At 38.6% G+C, this 25,829-nt stretch overlaps 1 protein-coding gene across 3 annotated transcripts in view; it reads left to right on the top strand.

Annotated features, from left to right (window-relative positions):
• Positions 1-25,829, top strand: part of CFAP54 (cilia and flagella associated protein 54) — a 244,906-nt gene that overhangs the window by 159,078 nt on the left and 59,999 nt on the right. For all 3 annotated transcript variants that reach the window (XM_090275372.1, XM_090275371.1, XM_090275370.1), the window contains 11 exons: positions 1,221-1,428; positions 3,422-3,510; positions 5,095-5,264; positions 13,296-13,401; positions 15,382-15,529; positions 16,573-16,730; positions 16,900-17,079; positions 17,185-17,311; positions 22,255-22,410; positions 23,741-23,846; positions 24,739-24,832. In XM_090275372.1, the coding sequence (XP_090131498.1) occupies positions 1,221-1,428; positions 3,422-3,510; positions 5,095-5,264; positions 13,296-13,401; positions 15,382-15,529; positions 16,573-16,730; positions 16,900-17,079; positions 17,185-17,311; positions 22,255-22,410; positions 23,741-23,846; positions 24,739-24,832 (1,542 nt within the window). The remainder of the gene's footprint in view (positions 1-1,220; positions 1,429-3,421; positions 3,511-5,094; positions 5,265-13,295; positions 13,402-15,381; positions 15,530-16,572; positions 16,731-16,899; positions 17,080-17,184; positions 17,312-22,254; positions 22,411-23,740; positions 23,847-24,738; positions 24,833-25,829) is intronic.

Here is a 25,829-nt window from a genome sequence, read left to right as displayed (position 1 = left end):
GGAAAAGAGGTCAGTGCCCCTGACTAAATAGCCAGGGATTGCACGTTTAAAAAATTCTTATGACACTGGTTGAAAACCACTGTCTTAGATTATAAGTAACATGACATAGGACTAAGAACTGAACATTGGATTTAGTCAAGTTTAGGCCATTAGTGACATTGACCAAAGGGTGTCAGTGTAGGGAAGGAGCGGGTTTGTAAACAAATGAGAGAAATCAGACTATTGATAACACTCTGGGTTGCACTCTAATGAGGAGCACGAATTGGGGGAGGAGCTGGAGGGAAAGTCAGGTTATAGGGTTTTCGTTTTTTGAGGTGGAGAAGACAGCATGGCTTGCGCGCTGATGGGAGTGTCTCTGTAGAGAAGGCACGTTTATGATGTAGGGAGAATGGCTGACTAGACCAGTGGGGACAGGTTTGGTGGCTTAAGTGGCAGGAAGGAAGGCCAAGTGGTAGGGCAGATGCTTGGGTAGATTGGAGAGATGGTGGCCTTGCGGGGTCTGTGGACACCAATTTGCTTCAGTTTCCTCAGTTTAGTAGAGGAGGCAAGGTCATTAACTGGGAGGGACATTGGAGAAGAAGAGTTAAAGTTTAGGAACAAGAAAAGCATGAACATGGTTGTCTAGGAGAGAGTGAGAATGAATGGAAAGGGAAAATGTACGATGACCAGACTGCATGATTTTCTCCAGCCTCCTTCAGCTGCAAGGTGCATGGCCCAAGAAGGTTCCGTGTTGGATTTTACCAGGGCTGTGATCTTGCCAAGGAAGTGTGCATGCACAGGTCTGGTGCCAGAGAGATGAGGGTATACAAGGGTGGAGTTCTAACGACTGAGTGCAGATCTGAACCATCCTCCCACTCTTCCCATTCCTGTCCTCATAGCTCTTACTCACATAAAGCTGAGCGGCCAGCGTGCAGGGCTGATGAGCTTCTGCAGTTTCTCTATTTTGATGGTGTCTCCTTGCTTGCTCTCAGCCCTGGTTCACTCATTACGTGGCAGGGCTGGGCTCGGGCGGCACAGGCCACAGGTTGGTGGGAACTGCAGAAGCGCTATGAAACTGCTGTGTCTCTCAATAGACCCGCTATTTATGGTACCTCATGTCTGTCCCTGTATTCTTTCACCCCAAACCAGGTGAAGAATGCAAAAGGGGACTGATGCTCATAACATCTAAAAACAATATTTTACTTATTTGCCTTTTAAAATTTTTCCTCCATTTTTCTCAGGCACTTGATGAATTAGTAAATAAAGGCTTGCCTCAAATTCTAGTTACAATGGGCCATCAACATCTCTCAAATAAGTTTTCTTTTGTGAAGGCATACTTTTTAGTAAGTGTGGCTGCAACAATAAACTGTGTCCCAGAAAATGTATTAAAAACAGTCTACCATGGATCTGTCTCCAAGAAGAGCAGAGCAAACTTCCCAAATTTGAGAGGTAATCTTTTGTTTTATTGCTCACTTGCTTTTCTTTCTTCTCACTTTCTCCCACTGTGCCTCTCTGCACCCCTAGTAATTCCTAGGAATAATTTAGTGTCTTTTTTTCCATATATTTTTAAAAACTTGCTAGTGACATGCATATGTGCTTATGTTTAGGATCATATCCATCCGTATAGCTCCATATCCATACATTATACATGTGCATACACGAAATAAGATTTGTCATTTATTCAAATGATGTATTTTTATATATTTTTCTGCATCTTGCTTTTCTCATGCAGAATAACTTCATTAAAACCACTCTTAAGTCAACTGCTTTGCTTTGATTCACTGTCCCGGCTGTGCAGTGTTCTCTGCTGTGAATGTCCCATGGTTATTCAGCCATTCCCCTGGTGACATGCGTTTACTTTGTGTCTAGGGAACAGTGCTGAAGCACTACATTATCCATATGATGTAGTGTATATTTCATGGGATAAGACACCCATGGATGGAATTTATGGGCCACAGTGTAGATGTGTTTCACAAATATATTAGATATCATCATAAAAATAATTTTTTTCATCATTAAGTATGATGTTAACTGTGGTTTTTTCATATATGTCTTATCAGATTGAGGAATTCCTCTTCTCTCTCTAGTTTGTTGAATGATTTTGTCATGATAGAGTGTTGGATTTTACTAAATGCCTTTTCCACATCTACTAATATGGCATATTATATTAATTGAGTTTTGAGTGTTTAACTAACCTTGCTGTCTTGATCATGGTGTGTAATAGCTTTTATATGTTTCTGGGTTCTGTTTGCTAATATTTTGTTGAAGGTTTTTGAATCCATATTTATAAAAGACATTGGTCTGTAGTTTTCTTTCCTGTGGTGTCTTTGTTTAGTTTTGGTATCAGAGTAATATTGGCCTCTGTTTTAAAATGTAAATTTTATTATTATTTGGATATAGTAAGGTTAACAGATGAGAAGACAGGGCCATTGAAGACGCAGTTTGTGCCTTACAGCTCCCCAGAGAAGGGCCACTCAGGAAAGAGCCTCACAGGAGGCAGAGAGCAGTGAGGAAAATGAGGGTCAGACACCTGTTAGGGTTGCTATTCATCTCATGTTGATGCTCATCACAGGGTTCTTTCCTATCAAGCTCCCGGCATTTGTTTTCTATCTTTGTCTCTCACTTGCTTCCTTAGGGGAGAAGACCCAGTCCCAGACCTTCCTGCTGGGCCTTTCCCAATGTTCAAACCTTCCCTTATACTCAGCTCACTCCTAGCTCCAGAACCTCCTATTGTAGGAGTACAGCCAGGTAGGAAGAAGAGAGGAAGTCAGGTGTGTTCAGTCCATGTTATTCTAGACTCCTTCTTCGTATTTGACACACTTAATCTCTTTAGGTGGGCAATTTTTGCAGTAATCCTAGTCAAATAATGACTTGTAGTAATTTTTCTCTCTTTTCTATAGTCTAGAAGCCAGGTTTACCAAAGCAGGCAAAATCTGTGATCTAAATTCTCGCAATTCTTCCTGGAAAAGAATAAGGGCTGGCTTCATATTGTGTGTGGGAAATCTGAGATATTTGAGGATTATCCATTGTGTTGTTTTGAATGATGTCACTCTCCAGTCTTAGAGCTTGTGAAAAATCAGTAGAACTGATGCTTCCAAGAAGATCTTATTGAAATATCATAAATATCTGGAAGACCCAATATACTTGAAGGACCTTAAGGGGTTCTGGAATTCCAGGGGAGGAACCTTGAATAGCATCACTAAGCATCCAAATAATCTTCTCAGAATTGTCTGATTTGTTCTAAGAAATCAGCCTCAGTCCCCTAACGTGTGACGTTTAGAGACTATTTAATAGAGGAGTATATTTCTGATTATCAGTGTGGGTTTTTTTGGCATTAAACTTATGGATAGTTTCCCAATTAATAATGAGCTTTATAAACTAGAATTAATTTTTAAACTAACCACAGATATCCTTGGTTCTTTTAAAATTTTGTGTCTTTTAGAGCTATGTTTAAAGGATGATAGAACCTCAATTAGTCATCTTAGTCCTCTTAGAAAAGTGAAAGATGAATTCCCTCTTAACACAATAAAGGTAAGTCTTAAAATGTTTTCAAATCATAATATCAGTTACCAAGATGCCCACTATTTGGCCACAGACAGGCCTACTTTCTGGGCTGTGCTTGCTGTTAGGAGACCAAATAGCTTTTCTTGCCTAAGTGTGGGCTGTGTTGAGATGGAGTCTACGCCCCATGAGAAAAGTCAGATGCCCAGAGGCATCAGACGTTGACTATACAACCCAATTAGGTCCTGCGGAATACATGATTCCTTATTTGATAGGATTTCAGTATTGCCCACACTGTTCCCCATTTCCTAATATTAACAGTGGTGACAACAGCAACAAAAATAGCGACCATTTATTCAGTGCTTACCAGGTGATGGGCACTATGCATAATCATTTTCACAGGCCTATGATGTAGGTATTAATCAGTTTTGAACTATGTTGTGCTGAGCCACGAGAAAATTGAGGCTTAGACAGTAAGAAATTCACTAATGTTATGCAACTAATGAAATACGGATCATGTACTTAACCATCATACACATTGGCCTAGGACTTCTATAATGTTTACTTCTCTGTTACAAACAAGATTATAAAGGCCTGGTCCTTGAAAGATTGGTTGGTCCCTTTCTAATTGGCCACGTCAGGTTGCTATTTCCTGTTGCTGGCCCACTGTAAAATCTTGTCTTCACACTACCAGTTAGGTGATCATAGTTAACCTGAAATGCCGTAGATCCTTATTTTTCACAGATTCAGCATTTGCTGATTTTCCAATGCTAAAATTTATTTATAACCCCAAATCATTACTTACGGCTCTTTTGTGGGCATTTGTGGACATGAGCAGAGCACAGAAAAATGTGAGTTGCCCAGCACACACATTCCCGGCTGGGTGGAGCAAGGCAATGCTCTGGGTTTTTGTTTCCATCCTGACACTACAAACAAGCATCCTTTTTGTGGTTTATTTATTGCTGCACTTTTTTGAATTTTTGTGGGTTTTTCTTGTGTGTGTGTGTGTGTGTATGTGTTGTGCTGATTTCATTATGAGCCACAACTCTAAAGTACTGTTTAATGTTTCTAAGTGCAGGACGGTTGTGATGTGCCTTATGGAGAAAATAAGTGTGTTAGTTAAGTTTCAGTCATGCATTAGTTACAGAGCTATTGGCTGTGAGTTCAAGGTTAATGAATCTATAGTATGTATTAAGTAATATATTTTTAAACATAAACACACATTGAACAAAGTTATATATTGATCAGTTAATAAAAATGCTGTGATGAGCGGCTCCCAAAAACATATCCCTGTATTTCCCCTAGGAAGGGTGATTCAGTATTTGCTCATTCAGTGTTTGTAGCAACTTTATTGTACATAACTCCTGTAAGTAAGCATGGATGAGCATCGGCTGTGCATACTATAAAGGGTAACTGTCGTACATGTTTACTCCTACCGTTAATTTCCTTTTCCTTCTCTGTTGCATTTTTGCTGTTCATGGATGATGATCAAATTTCCTTTTCTTGGTTTCACTTGTTGTTACTTTTCAGTACAAAAAATACTTGATGAATACGAATGAGACATTATTTCTATTATTTCTGAACGTGTGTGATTGTGTGGTCTTTTTTCTTTAGTCAATTTTACTGACAGAAGCTGAAGACAGGCTAAACTCCCTTGTGTCAGAGATGGGGCACCTGGGCCCCAAGAACCTCTCCCAGTGTTCTGCGGGCCAGCTGGAGGTTGTGGTGCAGGCCAGGCTGCAGCTGGCTGCGATTGCCCTGCAGAGACACCGGGCTGCGTACAGGTGAGTCTATGCACGGAGGAGTTTCCTCCTCACCCTAATATGTTAAATATACATAAAGTTTTAAATTCCTAGATTAATAGAGCCTCCTTATTTTTTATTATTCAAAGAGGTTTTAATAGATTATTTTTCTTAAAACTACAGATTAAATTATTGTCTTTTTTAATCTCTTAAAACTTTTTCTATTATATTGAAGCTCCATGCATTAAACTCCATGCATTAGATTAAGAATCTGGAAGGGGAATTAATTTTTAGATGGTTATTCTCTTCAAAAATGAGGAGCCCTCCTGTAGCTTTTGCAAAGGGGCAATCAATTCAGCAGAAATCCCCTTTTGCTTTGGTTGGAAACATACAGTCATTTCATCAGCATGAACCCTGACTGCAGGCCATTCCATGATTAACAATATCTGAATTTGATTTTATTCTAGAGACAGTTTAGGTTTTTGGAAATTTATACCTTCTAAGCAGTGATGAAATCCATAAAGTCTATTTGGAGCAGTAATTCTCAAAGTGTGGACTGCAGATCTCTAGGTGTGTTCCTGAGACCTTTTCAGGGGTCTACGAGGTCGAAACTTTTTTTAGAATAAAACCAAGATGTCATTCACCTTCTTCTTGTGTTGTTATTTGCATTGATGCTGCAAAAGCAACAGTGGTAACACTTCTGGCATCTCACTGTGAATCAAAGCAGAGGCTGTATCTGTAGTCATTACATACTTCACTGCCACACACTCACAATTTAAAAAAAGAATCAGTTTCACTTGCAAATGCCTTTCGTGAAGCAACAGGATCTTTTACATTTATACATCCCTATCTTTGAACGTATTTTTAATATTCTGTGGGACTATTAAGTGGGAAGTACAACTAAAGCACTTCTGTTGGTCATCAGAGTTTGATAGTTGTCTTAAGAAAGAGAACACATGTGATTGACTTGAGAGCGGAACAAGCTGCTTTTCTCTGATGGAATACCATTTTTATTTGAAAAAAAAAAAACCCTGCAAAATATGGTTATCCAGACTTGAGTATTTGACAGGCATTTTATTAAAAATGAGCAGAATGGACATTCCACTTTTAGAAAAATAGCTAATAGTATTGGTTACCAGTGATAATATCAAACCTTTCATGGGAAAACTAGAATTTTGGAAAATTTGTATTTGCCACCACAAATTTGACAGTTTACTAATGCTCAGATTTTTCTGATGACATTGGTAGTAATATTAACAAGCATCATTTTCAAAATTGTGTAATCAGATGTTTCAACATTAAGGAAATCTGCATAACTCAGGGAGCTAATATTTTCCAAATAGTGAGTTCCTGATGTTTCAAAATCCTGGTTAAGAAGGTGGAGCAATAGGTTTCAGTGTAAGAGAGTAGGAAAAGTTCATCAATGTGTGGAATTAGATTCCACATTTTAACAGATTTTTAAGAAACTAGCACTTGTCACATTTTGGTGTAGTATCAAAGAATAATATTCACAATTATTTGAAGAAGCCATTAAAATACTCTTCTCATTTCCAACAACTATCTGTGTGAGGACTAGTCTTCTTCATATACTTCAGTCAAAACAATATATCACAACAGGTTGAATGTAGAAGCAGGTATGAAAGTCTTCTATTAAGCAGATTTTCTCTTAAACCAGACATTAAGATTTGAAAAATGCAAACAATGGCACTATTCTTGCTAATTTTCTTGCTGTTTTGGAAAATATAGTTGTTTTTCATTAAAATTCATTATTATATTAGCATGTAATGGGTTTATTGTTTTTTACTTTAAAACAAATTAATAAATATCCATGAAGTTAAAAATTTCCCAGCGTAAGTTCTAATGTGGTAAATATTGATGGAGCTCTTAGGAATTCTCAATGATTTCTTAAAGTATATTTTAATGATTATGCTATTACAGTTGTCTCAATTTTTTCCCCTTTGCCCCCCTCCATTCAATACCCCCTTCTCTCCAGCAACCCCCCCCCCCCCCACTTAGTTCATGTTTGTCGGTCATGCATGTAAGTTCTTTGGCTTCTTCTTTTCCTATACTATTCTTAACATCCCCTGCCTATTTTCTTCCTACCAGTTATGCTTCTTGATTCCTGCATCATTTCTTCCCCCCTCTCTCCCTTCCCCCTCTCAGCTGATAACTCTCCAAATGATCCCCATACCTATGATTCTGATCCTTTTCTTGTTGTTTGCTTATTTATTTTTATTTTTGTTTTTTAGATTCAGTTGTTGATAGTTGTGGGTTTGTTGTCATTTTAATGTTTATAGTTTTGATCTTCATTTTCTTAAATAAGTCTCTTTAACATTTCATATTGTAATAGCTTGGTGATGATGAACTCCTTTAATGATTCAGATGTTGGTACATTTAAAGTTGTCCCAGATGTTCCTAATTCTCTCTTTGTTTTATTTATTTATTTATTTTAAATTCTTGTTTCCTCTGTCTGTTCTGGGTGAATGTTTATTTCCTCCTTTTATTCCAAATTATTGATTTGAATCTCAGCTTCCTTTCCATCACAGTTGGTTCTTTGTAGATTTTTCTTTATTTCACTTTGTATAACCTTCACTTCTTCCTTTATTTTGTGGCTGTACTCAATAATTTCTCTGAGCATCGTGATCGCCAGTGTTTTGAACTCTGTATCTGATAGGTTATCTCTGTTTCATTTAGTTCTTTTTCTGGGGTTTTGTTCTGTTCCTTCATTTGGGCTATATTTCTTTTTCCCCTCAATTTGGCAGCCTCTCTGTGTTTGTTTCTGTGTATTGGTAGAGCTGCTTTGACTCCATGTCTTGGTAGTGTGCCCGAATGTAGTAGGTGTCCTGTAGGGTCCAGTGGCACAGCCTCTCCTATCACCCAAGCTGAGTACTCGAGGAGTACCCTTCGAGTGGGCCAAATACACCTTCCTCTTGTAGTTGAATCTTAGCTGCTATTGGCAAGTCAATGGGAGGGATTTACCCAGGCCACTGATCACCAACCTCTGCCCTCCGTGGAGGATCAGCTGTGCAGGGGCAGGATGGTAGTGCTCTGATGTGGTCTGTAGCTGTCCACTGGGTGCATTAGCCCTGGGGTATAGCTGGATGGTGCAGGCCAAGGTCACCCCCCACCTGTGGTTTGCCTGGGGCACTCTGCCTGGGCTATAAAGCAATCTGAGATTGCTGCCACTTGTGCTGGACTTGGAGATTTCCAGAAGAAGCCAAGCTGTGAATGTAAGCTAGCTGCTGATAGTGACAGGTGTAGGGCTTACTGAGTCCAGCTGTTGCTTGTTTGATAGGAATTAGGAAGTTTCGAAGCATGAGCTAAGTCCCGCCATTCATATGGAAAACAGCTTGGGTGTGCCTGTAAGTTGTGTGGGGTGGAGTCTCTGGGGATCTCCAAGATGGGTTAAACAGAATTTGCCAGGTTGATGGAGTCTCAGATATGGCACCAGCTTGCCAGCTCTGTGGAAGGAGGATTTAGAAAAGAGACAGTGGCCTCTTCTCACCTCAGTGCCAGACACTTCACATTCTCCCTGTATATCACTGGTGCCTTTCAAGCTGCTACCCTGGTGCTGGAGCTCAGAGGGAGTGTCTGAGTAGGTGAGTCTGTGTGTAGGTTCTTTAAGGAGGTGCTTGGAGCTCCAGCAGTTTCTTCTACCAACTCAGTTCCCTCTGGTTTTTGCAGCCAGAAGTTGTGGGGACTTAGCTTCCTGGTGCTGGAACCCTGGGCTGGGGGTCCTGGTGTGGGGCTGGGATTTCTCACTCCTGAGATATCCCTCCTGAATTTTTATCCACCACATGTGGGTGAGGGATCAGCCTGTTCTGCATCTGCGCCCCTCCTACAAGTGTGGATGGATGTGGTTCCTTTAATTCTGTAGTTGTCAGACTTCCATTCAGCTCGATTTCTGATGGTTCTGGCTGATGGTTGTTCTCTGTTTTAGTTGTAATTTTGATGTGGTTGTGTGAAGACGTGAGCCATTTCTGCCTACATCACCATTTTGATCTGATCCCTATGGGATTCTCGATAATTATTAAGGGTATAAATGAGTGCTGAGATGAAAAAAGAACAAAAAAACAAAAAACAGCTTGAGAACTACTGGCATAGTGTATTGTCACATTTATAGCTATCTTTAAGAATACCAGGGTAATTGATGGGTGGTAAAATAGGCTTGCCATAATAATATTCTGTTTTCTTTATGAAGTTTGAAGAATGAAGGAACTTTTACTGTTCCACTTCCTATAGAAAACATATGATGTGAACATATTTAAATATGTATATTTAGATCTTATGATAATAAAATATAGGACTATATGATTTCCTATAGAAGAATATAGAAAATATAAGACTATGTTCTCCAGCAGTATCTTACTCAGCAACAGCAGCCCTAGGAAATGCTTTTTTGTTTGTTTGGGTTTTTTTTGGTCACATATCTTCATTCTTTTCCCAGCTCTCTGCATGGCTTATACCCTCTTGGTAGGAAGGGATATAAGTGATTATTATTTTTTAGGGAAGAAGGAAACTAGACACCCAAAGTTACACAATGGCCACAGAAAGGAGCGTTACAGTCTCACTTTAATTTGAAGACTAGATAGACATATGCAAATTATGTGCGCATGTTTCAGAATCACTCCTATTTTAAAAACATGAACCTGGTCCTCGGGAAAAAACCGGCAGAAACTTTGATGTTATTGCTGTTTTGCAGCAGCGTCGTCATTTGGGGAAGCTTCCTGTCAAGATGAATGAGTTTCTCTTAGATGAACTTCACCTGCCACGAGCTTCGGTTTGGGAGCTGCTGCAAGTGTTGGACAGTCTCTTTCCCAGATGACGGTTAGCTTGACATTTCCTGATACTTCTCATAAAATTATGTGTCAAGGAAATTGAAAGGCACATTCCCTAGGGTGACAGGTAAAGTGAGCCGCAGGATTTTAGGAGAACAAACTGACCATTTTGTCATGAATATTAATAAGAAATAAATGGGATCAAAGTTATTCAAACTGTATCTCTACTTCTTTTAGGGCTGCCTTTCTCAGAGTCTTGTCATTAAAGAAAAGATAAGTGTTCCTTCCTATTCTCCTTTCTATTTAACTTATTGTCTAAATGGGATAACATCTGAGCCTTTTAATTTTGTGTCAGAATGAAACTCCTTCCTTTGGGATTTTAGACTGTTTATAGTGTGTAATCCTCCCACACTTTGTCTCTCAAGTAGAGAGGAGAAACTAGAAATTTTCCATTTACAACGGAGTAGTACCCGGTGGATTCATACATACTAATACTAGATGGATTACTACATACTAGTAGGTTTATATTTTATTCATTAAGTTTCAGGGTTAGCAAGATTCCAATCCTCGTACTTCGTTTCTCTTGACATCAAAACTTTGGGCATCTGAATCAGCAGGATTGTATGAGCACCACTTTTCCCCCAGGTGTTCTAGCAGCCATTCCAGTGCTCACCTCCGAAGCTACCCAGGACAAAGGGTGCCAGAGAAGCATATGTGGGCAAGGGGAATTTTCATCCCTTTATACATAATGAGTGTGTTACATTTTCCCTTGTTTTTTTTCCTGCTTATTTGTTTAGTTTTACTTTAAATAGAAACCACCGAGTTTATATAATCAGAAATAACACCGTCTACAAATTTGTATACCATTTTAATGACTCAGTAGAATCTTGGGAATTTAAAATTCAATAATTACACCAAGTTTTCCATTATGGTTAACAACTGAGAAAAAAAATCAATTTCCTTTCCTTTCCTCAATCCTCATGGCTAACTCAATACACTAATAATGGTAGCAGCTAGTGTGCTCTGAGCTATTTGCCATGCACTCCTGTTCCCTGCGCACACCCCACTCTCACTAGAATTTCATTTCCATGAGGGCTGAGACAGTATCCATAGACTTAGATTTGTTCCTGGACCATAGCAGGTACTCAACACATATTTTTTAACAAATGGAAGGAAGAATCAACATCTCACTCAGTCCTTATAATAATCCCACTTTAACACTCTGGGATCCTACAAACAGAGACTGTACCCTCTGCCAAGCATGCATGAATGCTGACAAAGATGATCATATACTAGGCCAGAAACCTCAGTAACTGACCCGGATGAGGAGGTATACTGAAGTGCCACGATCTCATCTACACCTTGATGAGAGTGGTCTGGCTTCTGTCTGGAGACCAGGACTGCAGGGACATGGGCCACAGCGGGAGGCTGGTCAGGAAGGTCCTACAGCCGTCCAGCCTAGAGATGAAGAGGCCTTGGACAGGAGTGTTAGCAGTGGAGGAGGTGAGGTGAGGAGCTGCTGGCTGGTATCCGTATTTCGAAGTTGAAGCTCACAGAACTTGGTGATGGATTGAACATAGAGTGTGAGTCCAAGAGGGAGCAACGGTGATTCTGGGCTCCGTGGGATAGAGGACAGAGAAGAGGACAGGGTTTGGTAGAGGAGGTGGAATCAAAGGGAGCTGCTTTTAACCTATTTTATCAGTTTCCCAGGACTGCCATAACAAAGGACCAAACACTAGGTGATTTAAAACAATAGGATTTTATTGTTTCACAGTTCTGGAGGCTAGAAGTCCAAAATCAAGGTGTCAGCAGGGCCATGCCATGTTCTTTCTGACAGCTCTAGGTGGGGAGAGTCCTGCCTTGCTTTTTCTGGTTTCTGGTGTTTTCTGACAGTGCTTGGCATTCCTTGGCTTGTGGATGCATCACTCCAGTCACATGGCCGTCTTCTCCCCGTGTGTTCCACATCATCTTCCCTCTGTGGCTGTTTGTCTCTCTATCCAAATTTCCCCTTGTCATAGGGGCACCAGTCAAATTGAAATAGGGTCTACCCTAATGACTTCATTTTAACTTGATTTCCTCAGATCCCTCTTTTGAGGTACTAAAATATCTTTTTGGTGTTACACAATTGAACCTATAACACCTGTTAAATGTGTTTGTCAATTAACTATTCAAATGGAGATACAGTATTCCCTCACTTATTGTGGGTATTAACATTATAGACACCACCCCACCCACCCCCCGCAATAGGTGAAAATCCGTGAAGCAGGAACCTTACATTTATTTTAGTATTTATATATATTTTAAGGTTTTATACAACCCTCCCACGCACTTATAAGCCGTTCCCAGTTCCTTATTAACCTTATAGCAAAATATCCGTGATAAATAATTAAATATAATATTTTTTAAAATCCTGCAATCCAGTGAGGCCGCGTTAAGTGAACTGCAATATAGAGAGGGACTACTGTATCAAGTCGGGAATTAGATAGATGAGTGTATTGTCCAGTTGGCTTTCACCCAGTCTTTCCATGTTATAAATAACACTGTGATAAGCATCTTCAGGTATTTAGATTGTTCTCTTTTGGGATAGATTTTCAAAAGAAGATGCCTGTTCATATATATATATATATATATATGTATATTAAATATTTTGAAAAAATGTGATGTCAGTTATAAATTTATTATTCTACAGGGGTGGAGGATGTGATAGTCTACAGTGCAGACAAATTTGTGTATAGAGTGACAGCAAATAAGAATTCCTGTTTCCTAGCTTCTGTATTCTTAATTTAGTACATTTCCCTTCTGGCTAGACACTGATTAAGCAATAATTTAACTTGAATTTCTTAATATATAGCATTAAGTAACAATACTATAGCCTCCAAAAGCTGGAGAACCACATTCTGGTTTATATAAAATGCATATGTGCTCATTTTATTAGTGATATTTTCAGTAATTTTGTTTTAAGTCTTGGAAGCTTCCATTTATTTATTCTTGTATTTACTCACTTCCATTTAAAAATATTTTTTAGGTTCCATTATGTCCCAGCCACTAGATGCTCGGTTTCAACAGGGAATAAGACAAATTAGGTGTAGAGCAATTTACTGGCAATTAAAGAGTGTGATAAATACTAACCTATGGTTAAGACCAAGGTACTAGTAGGGCACATAGAAGGGGCACCTAAAAGTGTTGGAGTGGAGAGGCGAGTGGGAAGGTTTTTCGGAGGAAGAGCCTTAGGAAATTACATATAAGCGTCACAAGTGTAACACTAATAACACTTGAAATACATTCTCTTTTTTAGTGCTGCAATAGTATTTTCCACACTTAAACTTCTCCAGGATTCAAAACTATTTAAAAAGAAGGCAGCACAAGATGACACAGAGCATTCCCTCTCTCCAGGAGCTTCTGTATGTATGAATTTAATATGTATCCTTAGCATCACTATTGGCATCCTAGAACATTGTCTTGATTAATTCGTTGGATGACACAAAGGGGTAAAATAGAAGAAACATCGGATTCAGGGTAGAAAGATCTGAGTTTAACCCTGTTTGTGCAATTTATTAACTGGTATACCTTGGGCAAGTCCCTTAAACTTTTGTAAAAAAATTTAAATCTCATGTGTGAACTGATGGAATTGGATGTAGTAATCACTAATGCCACAGCAAAGGTATCAGTACAGAATTTTAGATCTGATTTTACTAGCAAATAGAGTTGTTTCACTTTATTTTGCTCTTCCTTTCACTTTTCCATTGTTACTTCAGCATTACCAGCATGACACCTGTGCGGTTTCTACTTTGGATTTCCCATAGTTACATTCTTCCGCACTTTAGCTCTCAGGTCTATTTGCAACTGGTGTTTGAAATTTTATTGGGTTTTTGATAAGATCAAGTGATTCAATAATAAAGTATTGTTTGAAATATAAAGATTCATCACATAGAATCTTTGCTCATTATTTTAAACTTTAATAATAAAATTGCTAATATCTGTTGTCATTAGTAAAACTAATTGTCCTAAATAGAGGCTCATTTCATACTATATTGAAATTAATAAAAATTCTAAAAAGCAATCTAATTCTGAAAATTGACTTAGAGGAATGGTTATTAATGGGGGCTATTTTGCCTCCCCGGGAGACACTTGCCAACATCTGGAGGCATTGAGGTTGTTGCACCTGGGAGGGTGCTGTGGCCTATAGTGCGTAGAGGTCAGCAGCGTTGCTCAACATCCTCTACTGCACAGGGCAGTTTCCCACACTAGCTATCTGCCACCCCATGTCCGTAGGTCAAGGCTGAGAAAGCCCTGATTTAAAGTGTGACTTGGCTTTTCAATACTAACAGGAAATGTAGGCACTAAGAGTAAGGTGTGTGGGTGAGCATTTTTTTCTGGGTTGCTAATCTGAACACTAGACTCCTCCGTTACTTGTTGTCCCTGTTGTAGTCACCAGCCTGCCTCCAGGCCTGTGTTCACTTCTTACACCCCTTTCTCCAGATTCCAGCCCCCTTCCAGTCCCAACAGCTGCTCCTTGATAGCAGGTGTTGCTGATGGGTGGGAGGCGACAAGCTGTCAGAGATGCAAAGCAGGAATTCCCAGAACAAGTGGGCATTGATCTAAGTGACTTTGAGGTTCCCAAGTGTCTAAATAGGATTGATTCCTGCCATGCCTGGAAAAAGCTATCTTTTCCCCTCCCTCCCGAAGCTCTGGATATTGGCCACCCTTTGTAAAGTATAATATGTTTGAGATGTAAGCGGAATACCACAGTATATAACGTAGGGGATTAAGGCTGTGGGCTTCTAAATTCAGAAAGATACAAGTTTGAATCCCACCTTTGCCAAAATATGATGAATTTTAAGCAGATAGTTGACCTTTCTAGGTGTCAGTACTCCCATCTGTAAAACATAAATAATAACCCCTCCTGGGCTTGTCAGAAAGATTAAATGAGGTAATGTGTATAAGGCATGTAGCGCAGTGCCTAGCACATAACAAGCACTTGACAAATATTAGCCAGTGTTATTTATTATTATTCAGCCTTTAAGATGGTGTTTACAAAATTTTTGAGGACATGGGATCTGCTGATAATATAATTTCCAATGCAAGATTCAGACTGCAAAACTATTTTTCAACAATGTGTATAGAGAGAAAAAGAAAAGCTGAAAAGCAGTATACGAAAATGTTCACAGAGAATTGTAGCATTACGGGTCGTTTTATGTATTTGTATGGTTTTTATGTGTGCATTTTTTTATGTATAGAATATGCAAGAATAATTTTTTAAATTAAAAATTAATACTATTAAGTGATATCAGATGTTTATTTAACTTATATCACATTTGACATTAGGCTAGAACTATGACATTATTAAATGTGAAGATAACCATAATTTTAATGTTGTCTAGGCCACTGAAAATGAAGATGATAGTGAATTTTTAGATCCTATTTCCCTGAATTCTCGAGAATATTTCAACATTCATCTGTGGCTGAGGTGCCGCTTGGCATTGGTGACTGCATTTGTCGCACAGATTCGTGGCATTGGAATCGTGAAAGGTATAAGTATCCTATTTTCTTAATCAGAGTTTTTATTAAAAATGACTTTATGTAGGTGACTGAGGTTTTATTGGGTTATAGTTTATTATAACATTAACATTTTATAACTCTCTAGCTTAATTTGTTTCCAGAATAAAAAATTGAGGTTATTAAATAAGAATAATTATTTTCAACAGTCTCTTGTATCACAGTGGCATATATGTTACTGGTGTATGCAAAGCAGGCAAGGAGATTTCAAAATACTAATGCACAGGTCTCCTTGTCCCTGGGAAGGCGGCATAGCGCAAGGGGTCCGGGACACAGGTTCTGGGGCCAGCTGCCTTTGGTTCAAACGTTCCTACTGCCACTCCCTTGCTGTGTGATCTTGGCCAAGTCTCTTAAACCCTCTCTGAGTAAGTCCCTCCTCTATAAAATGGAGATAAGTGTACCTGTTTGATAGCGTTGTTGTTAAAAGTAAAATGGGTTAAATTTATAAAGATCTAAGGGACACAGGTTGGCTTATATGAATGTTCTTTTTTTGAGTATATTTTACTGATTATGCTATTACAGTAGTCCCAGTTTTTCCCCCTTTGCCCCTCTCTGCCCAGTACCCTCCTTCCCTCCAGCCATCCCTCCTCCCCTTAGTTCATGTCCATGGGTCATGCATGTAAGTTCTTTGGCTTCTCCATTTCCTATACTATTCTTAACATCCCCCTGTTTATTTTGTACGCACCAGTTATGCTTCTTAATCCCTGCACCTTTTCCCCTTATAGTGATTAATAGTTATCTACTTATAAACCTATTTATCCACCCATCTCTACCAATCTCCCAAATTAAATTATTTTATGCAATATTATTATTACTTTTTCAGCATTTGAATACCCTAAAGTACTTCCCCCCAAAATTAAAACATTTATTTCAGTGTTTCGTGTACTCTATTTGTTTTCTGTCTTTGTATCTTCCTGTTCTTCTATATTAGACAATATTCTTGTGATGAACGTAGGTCATATTATGCATATGTACTTTCTCAGTGCATTTTAAATAACTGTATTTGTTTATTTTAGAAAGCGATATGACAGATTATGTTAGCCTCATCAATGAAGCGTGTGAGGAGGCAAAAAGTGCAGGGGACAGAGAACTACATGCTGAATTCTTGATGCAAGCTGTAATCATTGGCCTACAAGAAAAGCATTTAAAGGCAGACATTATAACAAACCTTCAGGTACGAAGAAAAATTCATTCACATCGATATTTAGCAAAGGATTCAGGTTAGAACCAAAGGAGAGACTTTTAAATTCCATTAGGTACTGAATGCATAAGTCAGTATGGCTAGCTCTTGTTTCAGTGAGCTGCAAACAGTACGCTCAAAAGGAATAATTTTGTTTTAATAGGCCATAATACATTTGCTTGAAGGAAGTGAGTTTATTTCTCCTCAATCTCATTTGACTCTGGTGAGAAGCTTGCTTTTGCTGGATGACTTAACAAAAGCAGGAAAATTCAAGGGAACTCCCTCTTCAAAAACAGAAAAAGTAAATTTGTTGACGCAATCTCACGACATTCTTATTGAACAGGTGAGAATGCTTTTGTGTCCACAAGATTTAGAAATGTATTTTTCTGTTTTTGTTTTTTTCCCTTATTCCAAACCACTTTAGCTAATTACAGTGTTTCTTTTACAGATGCTAACTTTTGGAGAAACAGTTGAATTTCCTGTATCCAACACTGACTATGCAAGTCCGTTACAGCCTTTGAAAAATGTCTATCTTCCTCATGTCATGTTATTGGCCAAAACAAAAATGAGAATTGGTAAGAACAGTTAAACATACGTTATACTCAAGCCATTGATGAAAAAATTTAAGTCATTTTCAGGCATGCTATTATATAAGGACATTTATATGGGGCAATATTTATGAATACTCAAGCTCAATTTACTTAACAAATAGTCTGTGATCATTTACTACATTCCAAACTCTGTGTGAGGACCTGGGAAGTTATTTTAGATTAAAACAGATGTAGACCCTGCTCTTAGCGTGGGAGACAGATATAAATAAGTAAACAAACCATGTAGGTATGCATATAATATATCACGTCATATTATAAATACTGTATAAATAGTTTAACACATAAAATTTAATAAAATAAATTTGTATAAAATACTTTAATATTTATAAAATTTAATAAAATAAGTATTGTATAAAATAAAATGTGTGTTTGATAACAATTAGGAAATCAGCTAGGATAGATAGTTGATACATGATCGCAAATCAAGTACACGTATGTAAATTGTTAGTGTTGTGAAAGATGTGGATAAGATCTGTTGATAAAGAACAAGGAAGACATGGCTGCCTATTTGAGTGCAGTAATTGAGAAAGGCCTCTCCATGGAGGTGGTATTTAACCCCGAACCTTAATTGTGAGCCACTAAGTATGCATTATAGAGGCAGAGGGAGCCGTGAGTTGTAGGCTCTGAGGTCACGAGAAGCTTGGCATGTTCTGGAACCACAAGGAGACAATCACAGCCAGAGCAGAGTGGGCTAGGGCAGCCTAATGGGAAGAGTTGACTCGGGGATGGTGTAGGTTTCAAAATATTACCCTGGCTGCAGTGTGAAGAACAGGTTGGAGGGTAGACTGAATAGACCTGATTCAATAGGTGGAGCAGTAAGCAGAAAGCTCACAGCTCCTCAGAAGCCAAGGAGGAACTCTCTCCCAGATGTGGCTCTGACCTTTGCCCCAAGGCTGCCTGTCTCTAGCTCCCAGGGTCTTCTCCAGCTCGGAGGACAGAAAATCTTGCCAACTCTCTGTTCTAACCTGTATTTAACCGTGCCTTTTAATTTTCTGTATTTCTGATGCATTGACATCTGGGGCCTTACTGACTAGGGAGAAACTTCCTCTCCCAGAATTAGCCAATTCCTAGAGATTAGCAAACCACTTTCCATTGAACATGCCTTTCATATGCAAACTAAACATCACAGTGCTCTGTCAGCTCCTCTGTTGTCCTTTGCTGGACTCTGGGACACTTTTCCCATCCCTAATCACCCAGGCACAGCTCTCAGACTACTAGCAGAGCCCACCAAAATTCTTTCAAGTAGCCAGTTCTAAGCCTGCTTAGTCTGTTTACCCTATCCTGTCCATTCCTTCCCTCGAAAACTGTAACAAAGATTCTCAACCACAGTTCCCCTCGCTCCCTCTAACTCCTCCCCAACCCTGGAGCTTCTCTGTGTGGCCCTGCATGGTGCGATGGGCCTCTTCCTTTTGGGAACAGTCACAAGCTATCTTTTCAATGGCAATCGCCCCCTGACCTGTTATTCTCATCATACCTGAATAATAATAAAATCTTGGGACCCATGTGCCTCCTGCTCCAGCTGGTGCTCAGCTCAGGAGAGGGTGATGGTTGGACTAGAATGGGGCAGGCAGGGCAACAGGTATGCCCAAGCCATCACCTACCCAGAACCTTTGCTCTTATTTCCCTCTGCTCCTCCCCCTCATGATAATTAGTCACCATCCGATGTGAATTTTATTACTTTAGGTAAATCGCTTCACCTTCATATTATTTATGAATTTAGTCCGGACTCCAGAATTCCTTCCAGCAACCTGATCTCATGAGAGCTATTTCTCTGCATTTTTAGTTTATAATATGTTCTATTATCAGTATATTTGGTTTCTACAAGAGCTTAAAGTACAGATTGTGCTAAATTGTACAGCTTTTGTTAAATTAGATGTGCTCTCTGCTCTCCTGCCTTAGTAATCTTGAGGATGCGTCACTACGCAGTAGCAATGCTGGTGCTATTTCTTAGACTCATTTGAAGCAGAACAGCTTGCTTTCTGTTATATTACATTAAACACAGGCTTTAAAAAACAAAACCAGAAGCCGCTTTTCTGTCAAAACAATGTCCGTTGCACGACTTTTTTTCCATAAAGTTGATGTTTATTGGAAAAAGAAGCACTTCAATATTATGAAGCATAAAGTCATCTGACTTAATGCTTTCTTAACAGTTTGCTTTTATAGTGATAGCGAAGATCGCATTGCAAGAATAGAGATATTTTAAAATAATTTTTTTCTTGTGAAAGCCTCACATAGGAAAAGGCATTTTAAGATTATTTTTATAAAACCTTGAGTTTTCTTATTAGATAAAAAGTCAATTACTGGTTTTATAATAGGAGTGAATTAAGTTGCAAGAAGGATGCTGGGGAGTGGGATTACAACAGGAAGCCTAGCCAGTCACCCTCTGATCTCAAAGAGCCTGTTATGTAGTTAGAGACAGAGAGAGAGAGAGAGACAGGGGGTGGGAGTGGGGAGGGAGGAGAAGTCAATAATCTCTATTCAGTTTTTTTCCTAATTTTAGCAAAAATCTAGAAGGTAATTTCAGTACCAATATTATGTATCAGTCCTATGTTATATAGTAGTATCTTATATATGGTATATATAGCATGCATATATGGTATATATATTTAAGTGCCTTGATGACATGAAGATACTTAGTATTTTGTTTCATATTAATAAACAGTGTTAGAGTATAATTTGAAACAATAATGAGACACATAAAAATGGGAGATATATTGAAATATGAGGTTGCATTGGACAAATGAGATTTGCATGTCTTTCTTGCCTGGGATCTCTAATCACACTTGGTAATTGTTGGGGTTAAGAGCATAGACTCACCCTGACTGGTGTGGCTCAGTTGGTTGGGTGTTGTCCTACAAAGAGAAATGCGATTGGTTCGATTCCTGGTCAGGACACATGCCTGGGTTGAAGATTTGGCCCCTGGTCAGGGTGGGAGGTATGAGAGACAACAGATCAATGTTTCTCACATTGATATTTCTCTCCCTCTCTTTATCCCTCCCTTCTTTTTTCTCTAAAAATAAATAAGTGAACTCTTTTAAAAAGAGCATAGACTCTAAAAATAGAATTCTGGTCTAATTTCCATGAGCAATCATTTAACTTCTCTGTTGTTTCAGTTTCCTTTCCCATAAGATATGGATAAGAAAAGTATGTACCAACCTCACTAGCCTGTTGTGGGATGAAGCAACTAATTCAAGTCAAGTTTAGAAGGGCATCTAGTTTGTGCTAAGGGCTCTATAGGTGTTAGCTGTTCTCCCTATTTCATGCCTGGCCACCCTACTCTCCTAGGAGCCCTGGGAGCAAACCCTTGGTTTTTTCACCTCCAGATTCTCAGTGTGCTTCCAGCCTGTATTATCCAAAGTAAGAGAGAGGGAGACAGACAAATTTTCCCACCATCCTGTGGTTCAGGTAGCACATTCCTGAGCTAAAAATTCACAAAAAGTTCAAGGTTTCTTGAAAGCCCTTTGTAGGGCATAGCATCCTGCCACTGAAAATTTTCAGAACCTGAAGGGACCTCAGATTTTTCTAGTTCTGCTGGCCTTAGTTTTCAGAGGAAGACACTCAAGGTTCAGAGCTACCTAGGGACTTGTCCAAGGCCTCAAATGACATGGTAGCACCAATGATGGCCCTGAAACAACAAGTTCACTGGAACGCAGCAACTATTTCATTCTGCAGTCTTTCAGTTTACATCCCTCTAATGTGTGTGATAAACTGTCCTACCAATGTAGTATTTCCTCCAGCTGCCTTCTACTCTTTATCCTGACATTCTTCTCTTTAAATTTACCAAAAACAAGGTGATTATCAGCTGTTGGCCTTAACACCTACATCCTCTGAGAAGGCTTCCCTGACCTTTCCCAGGGATGGACCAGTATTTCTGCCCAGTTACACCAGTTCCCCTGTATCTGTTACCAGAGCACCCTTGCTTTCCCCACTACACAGCTGACTACACAGTATATTGATCACCTATCTGGCCGTTAGCATTCCCCATTAAACACTAAGCTCTATGATCTCTCTCTTAAGGAGCTTTGCAGCATCATAGTTTAGCGTGTGGGCCCTGGAGCCAGACTGCCTAGGCTCAAATCACAGTCCTGCTACTTACTATTTGTGTGACCTTGGCAAGTTACTTAAACCTCACTGTGCTATGGCTTACTCCTCTGTAAAATGGCATCCAGTTGGAGTTAGCAGGATTACATCAGGTAATGCTTATTAAGTACTTGGGATGATACCTGACATGTAGGAAGCACTTAATAAGCCTTAGCTCTTAATCTTCTTTTTTTTTTTTTTCAATTTTATACAGTGCCTAAGCACTCAGAAAGTATTTTTTGAATAAATGTCTGTCTTTGAGGCCACACAGATTAAATCTAATGCCTCTTTCATACAGCAAGCCTTCGTTATGTTAAGTAATAATGGGACCACACAGAAGTATAGCATGTGGCCCTTGTACATATGGGTTTACCGACTAGTTGGGATGACAAAATATGCATCACAATCAGCCACTACACAGCTGCATGGAAGCAAAATTACTGCCTATTAATATATGCAAGTTTTATGTAAAACAATATAAAACTTTCAGATGTCTCTCTATTACAATCTTATTTTAGGAATATGGAAGTTGTTCTGCAGAGCATTATAAAATTTTAGAACTGAGAGATTTGAAAGATGATCCTTCCTTTTAAAAATGAGAATAATTGAAATGTATCAAAAGTAAAGGTTTAAAGGACTATTGTTATAATTCATTGAAATATTTGGGTATTGAGTTTCTTCAAAAATTTTCTTAGATACCAAAAACTGAAGACCACAAGGGTTCTTAGTAGATGCCTTACTGTGAGAGAAGTCTACTAATTTGGAGGCTTATTATAAACACTATATATTTTATTGTTTTCTTCCTATCTAACTCTCTCTCTTTTTAGGACACACCATGGCCAAGCAAGTGTATTATAACTGTAAAAAGAAGGATTCCTCAAAGTGGTTACCTGCTTTTCAGCTTTTTGAGATAGCATTAAAACTCTGTAAGATATCAGCAACACAGGAACAGGAGGTGGAGGTTGAAATCCTTTTTCAGAAAGGTAAGATGTATTTGGGGTCTGAACTATGATAAAATTTGTGGATTTTTTCCCCCCTATTAACAATAGGCTTCTTGAAAACTTAGTGGATATAAAAAAATACAGATTTTTACAAAGGACTTAGTGATGACAAACTCATTGGTACAAACTCAATTTTAAATAAAAAGAACACCTCTTATTTTAAATTTATATCCAGAAAAAAAGCACTTCTTAGTTTCTTATATAATTACAATTACCTCTCCTTGGTTTTATGTTTGACCCAAAAATGTCTGCATCAGTCATTTCACTATAAATAATGTTCCTTAAATAATGCTTAGAAGATACTTTTTTCTGCCTCATTTCATTACTTAGCTAAGAATTTTACTTGATTTTTATGAAAGATACATACCCATTTAAATTAAATTGCTATAGCGTACTTATATTTATAACTTCTATACAACACATATTTGTGTAATACATTCATATGATTTTATTGTGGCCATTTTAGCCATGAGCAAAATGACAATGGTTATGAGTGCTATCATTTATGGAACATCAACTAGATGCCTCGCTCTGTGGTCAGTGTTTTACAACTCATGTTGCTAATTCTTACAATAGCTCTACAAAGTAGGCACAGCCATTCCTGGTTGACAGATGAGGAAAATGTGGTGTGGTCTGGCTAAGTAACTTTTCGTAAATGCACCGCTCCTAAATGATGGTGCCCAGAAGTGACCTTAACACTGGGTAGCTCTGTGCCCTGTCCACCTGCTGCATGAAAACTGTGGATCCTTTTTATCGTAATAATAAGATTTTCCTTTCCTGCCCTTTTTGGTACAAAAGTGTCATTCTAGCACCCACTTGTGAAGACTATGACTCACCATGAAGGCTGGGAGCTGGATAAGAACTAGAGCATTTCCATCACCCATGGTGGTTTTCAAGCATTTGCTGACTTTTAGGACTTTTTGCTTTAGAGATGTTTTCTATAATATTTGCGGTAGAAGATGGAGGAAAGAGAAAGACGGATGTAGAAAAAGAGAATCCATGCCACAGGAGGAAGAGGAACTTGCACAAAGCAAGTGGAGAAAAAAGGAAGATGGTAGAAACGATTGTGTCTGGAAAGCCGAAGTGGGCTTTGATGCAGCGTTGCTAACTGAAGGCAGGGGAGCCTTGAGACTCCTGGGGAGAGAAACCAAAGATCTTTCCTGATTGGCTTCCCTTCCAGCAAGAAACAACAGATGACTGAAAAGGACAGCGCATCAAGTTTTCTGAATTTCCAGCGTGAAATATTTGTTCTGAAGTTCTAAATGACAGGAAAAGGGAAAACCCATCTTTGTCTCTCTTTTCCTTCTTTCAGGCAAAATAGAACGTCAGATATTGATGGAAGAGAAATCTCTAAATACGCCACTTGAGTGTTTATGTGAAGCAATACAACTAAGCTTGAGCCATGATCGAAACTCAAGGTGAAGGAAATATCTTTGCGTGTTGTTACATGTGTGTGTTTTGGTTTGAGCGCCCTGTTTTCTGGTAGTTCTTTGAATATTGCACAGTACTACCCAGAGCCGGGCTAGTTCACTGGTGTCCATCGTCCAGCAGGTTTAGTGACTTCCTTGTCAAGCTTGTTGCTCGTGGGTCTAATGATGAGGTGTTTACAGTGATGGTTGATGATGGTGATTATCATGGCGATGTAAGTGGACTGCACGTCCCTTCTAGTCCGTACTCTGCTGAATCTCCCGTCAGTCCTAGGATTACAGGGGCCTCCCCTGGATATGAAATTGTATCTAGCAGGGCATTATGTGGCTATTCACTCTGGTCAGCAGTAGCAGGGCCGGCCAACTTAATTTTGTATAAAAAAATCACCTCAAGGTTAAGAGTAAGTCACCATCATTACAACAGCACTGGTCTAAATGGCCCCAACTGACAGGTTTGATGATGAACACACAGACCTAACTTGTACCAAATCACTGCCTTCTGCATAACTCTGTCTCTTTTGATATTAATTCATGTAGGAGGGTAGAAAGAGGCTTAGTTTTTAAGGGAGGTTCCTCTAGACCTGACCTTCACTTCTTTACTGCCTTGTTTGCTGGAATATTCCAGACTGCTCTTGATGTTATGGAGTGTTGCCAGTACAGGACCAGGTAGAATGCTCAACTCTCTTCAAGAGCATCTAATTTCACTAGGGAGGCAGATGCTGGTGTCTATGCTGAAAGTGCTGTGAGAAGAGGCTGTGAGCTGTGGACAGATGCTGGTTTTGCCTGTTTTTACCTTTCGTCAGCTCAGAAATTAATGGCAGATAATGGAAAATAATTATGAGTGGAGAAGCTATTTAATAAATACAATGGTATATCATTTTAGGTTGATAAGGGACTCCTACCTAGAGATTGCCCTATTATGTTTACACATGAAAAAGGTAAAGAGCAAACTTCCTGCAGCACCATTAACACCGAAGGTAAAAAACTTTTATTAAAAATTTTAAGTTAATTACCTTTTGAGCTTGCTATTTTGGTAACACTATGGTATTGAAATAATGATACTGATTTTTCTGTGTGATGTAGAGAAATTAATTCATGGATACTTTGTAGCCATACCCACATTTGGATTCTCTCTTTTGCTCTTTTATGTAAAGCCCTGGGAATTGGTTTTATTTAGACATTTTTATCTCTTAAAATATTACTCATGAAATATAGGTACATATAAATACTCTTAAGCCACTAGTATTAATCAGGAAATTGCAGGAAATTAAATATTGCTTAAGCAAATGGACAAGTAAGATTTTCATTACTGATGTGGCTAACAAATAGATCACTTTGTGATAGAATCATTAATTCATTCACCACATATCTATTGAGCACCTGCTTTGACCCAGATCTGTTCTCACAGATCTTCAAAGAGATCTTTTCAGAAAATTTTGGTGTCAAATCTCTAATTTTTGAGACAGCAGAAACATGATTTAAAACCATTAGGCAAGTAAGCTTTCAGTCAATTGAATTATTTATATGGTAGTTGCCTTCGGTGGACAACAGCTATTTTTTTTCTATCAAAAATCTATGACTACATAGGAAAGTTACTGTTTGTGCTGTAATAAACATGTTGATTTCTAGTATGAGAACACAACAATTTTTGTTTCCATAGCCAGCAGCAATACAAATCAATAAGATGGTAGAATAATAATACATCACCTTTTTGGCCTTTACTAGAGAAGTGTTTATAATTAAGAGCTTGAACAAGTTAGGGTTTGAATGAAAAGAATAGTATAATTCTATACAATGTGATCAGTATTTTCTGTATATCATGATACAGTATAAATATTTTAGCGATTCATACAATTACTAGAAACACAGAAAGCAGCCAAAATAAACAAACAAACAAAAAAATTCGTCAAAACTCATTCAGACCATTGATATATTACATTTGAAATTTGTCTAAATACAGACAATGTTTTTTAA

The sequence above is a fragment of the Furipterus horrens genome, unplaced genomic scaffold (assembly GCF_987537825.1).
Source record: "Furipterus horrens unplaced genomic scaffold, mFurHor1.1.pri manual_scaffold_4, whole genome shotgun sequence".
Taxonomy (NCBI): Eukaryota; Metazoa; Chordata; class Mammalia; order Chiroptera; family Furipteridae; genus Furipterus; species Furipterus horrens.
Note: the sequence above shows the minus strand (reverse complement) of the source record. Positions and strands in the feature narration are given on the sequence as shown.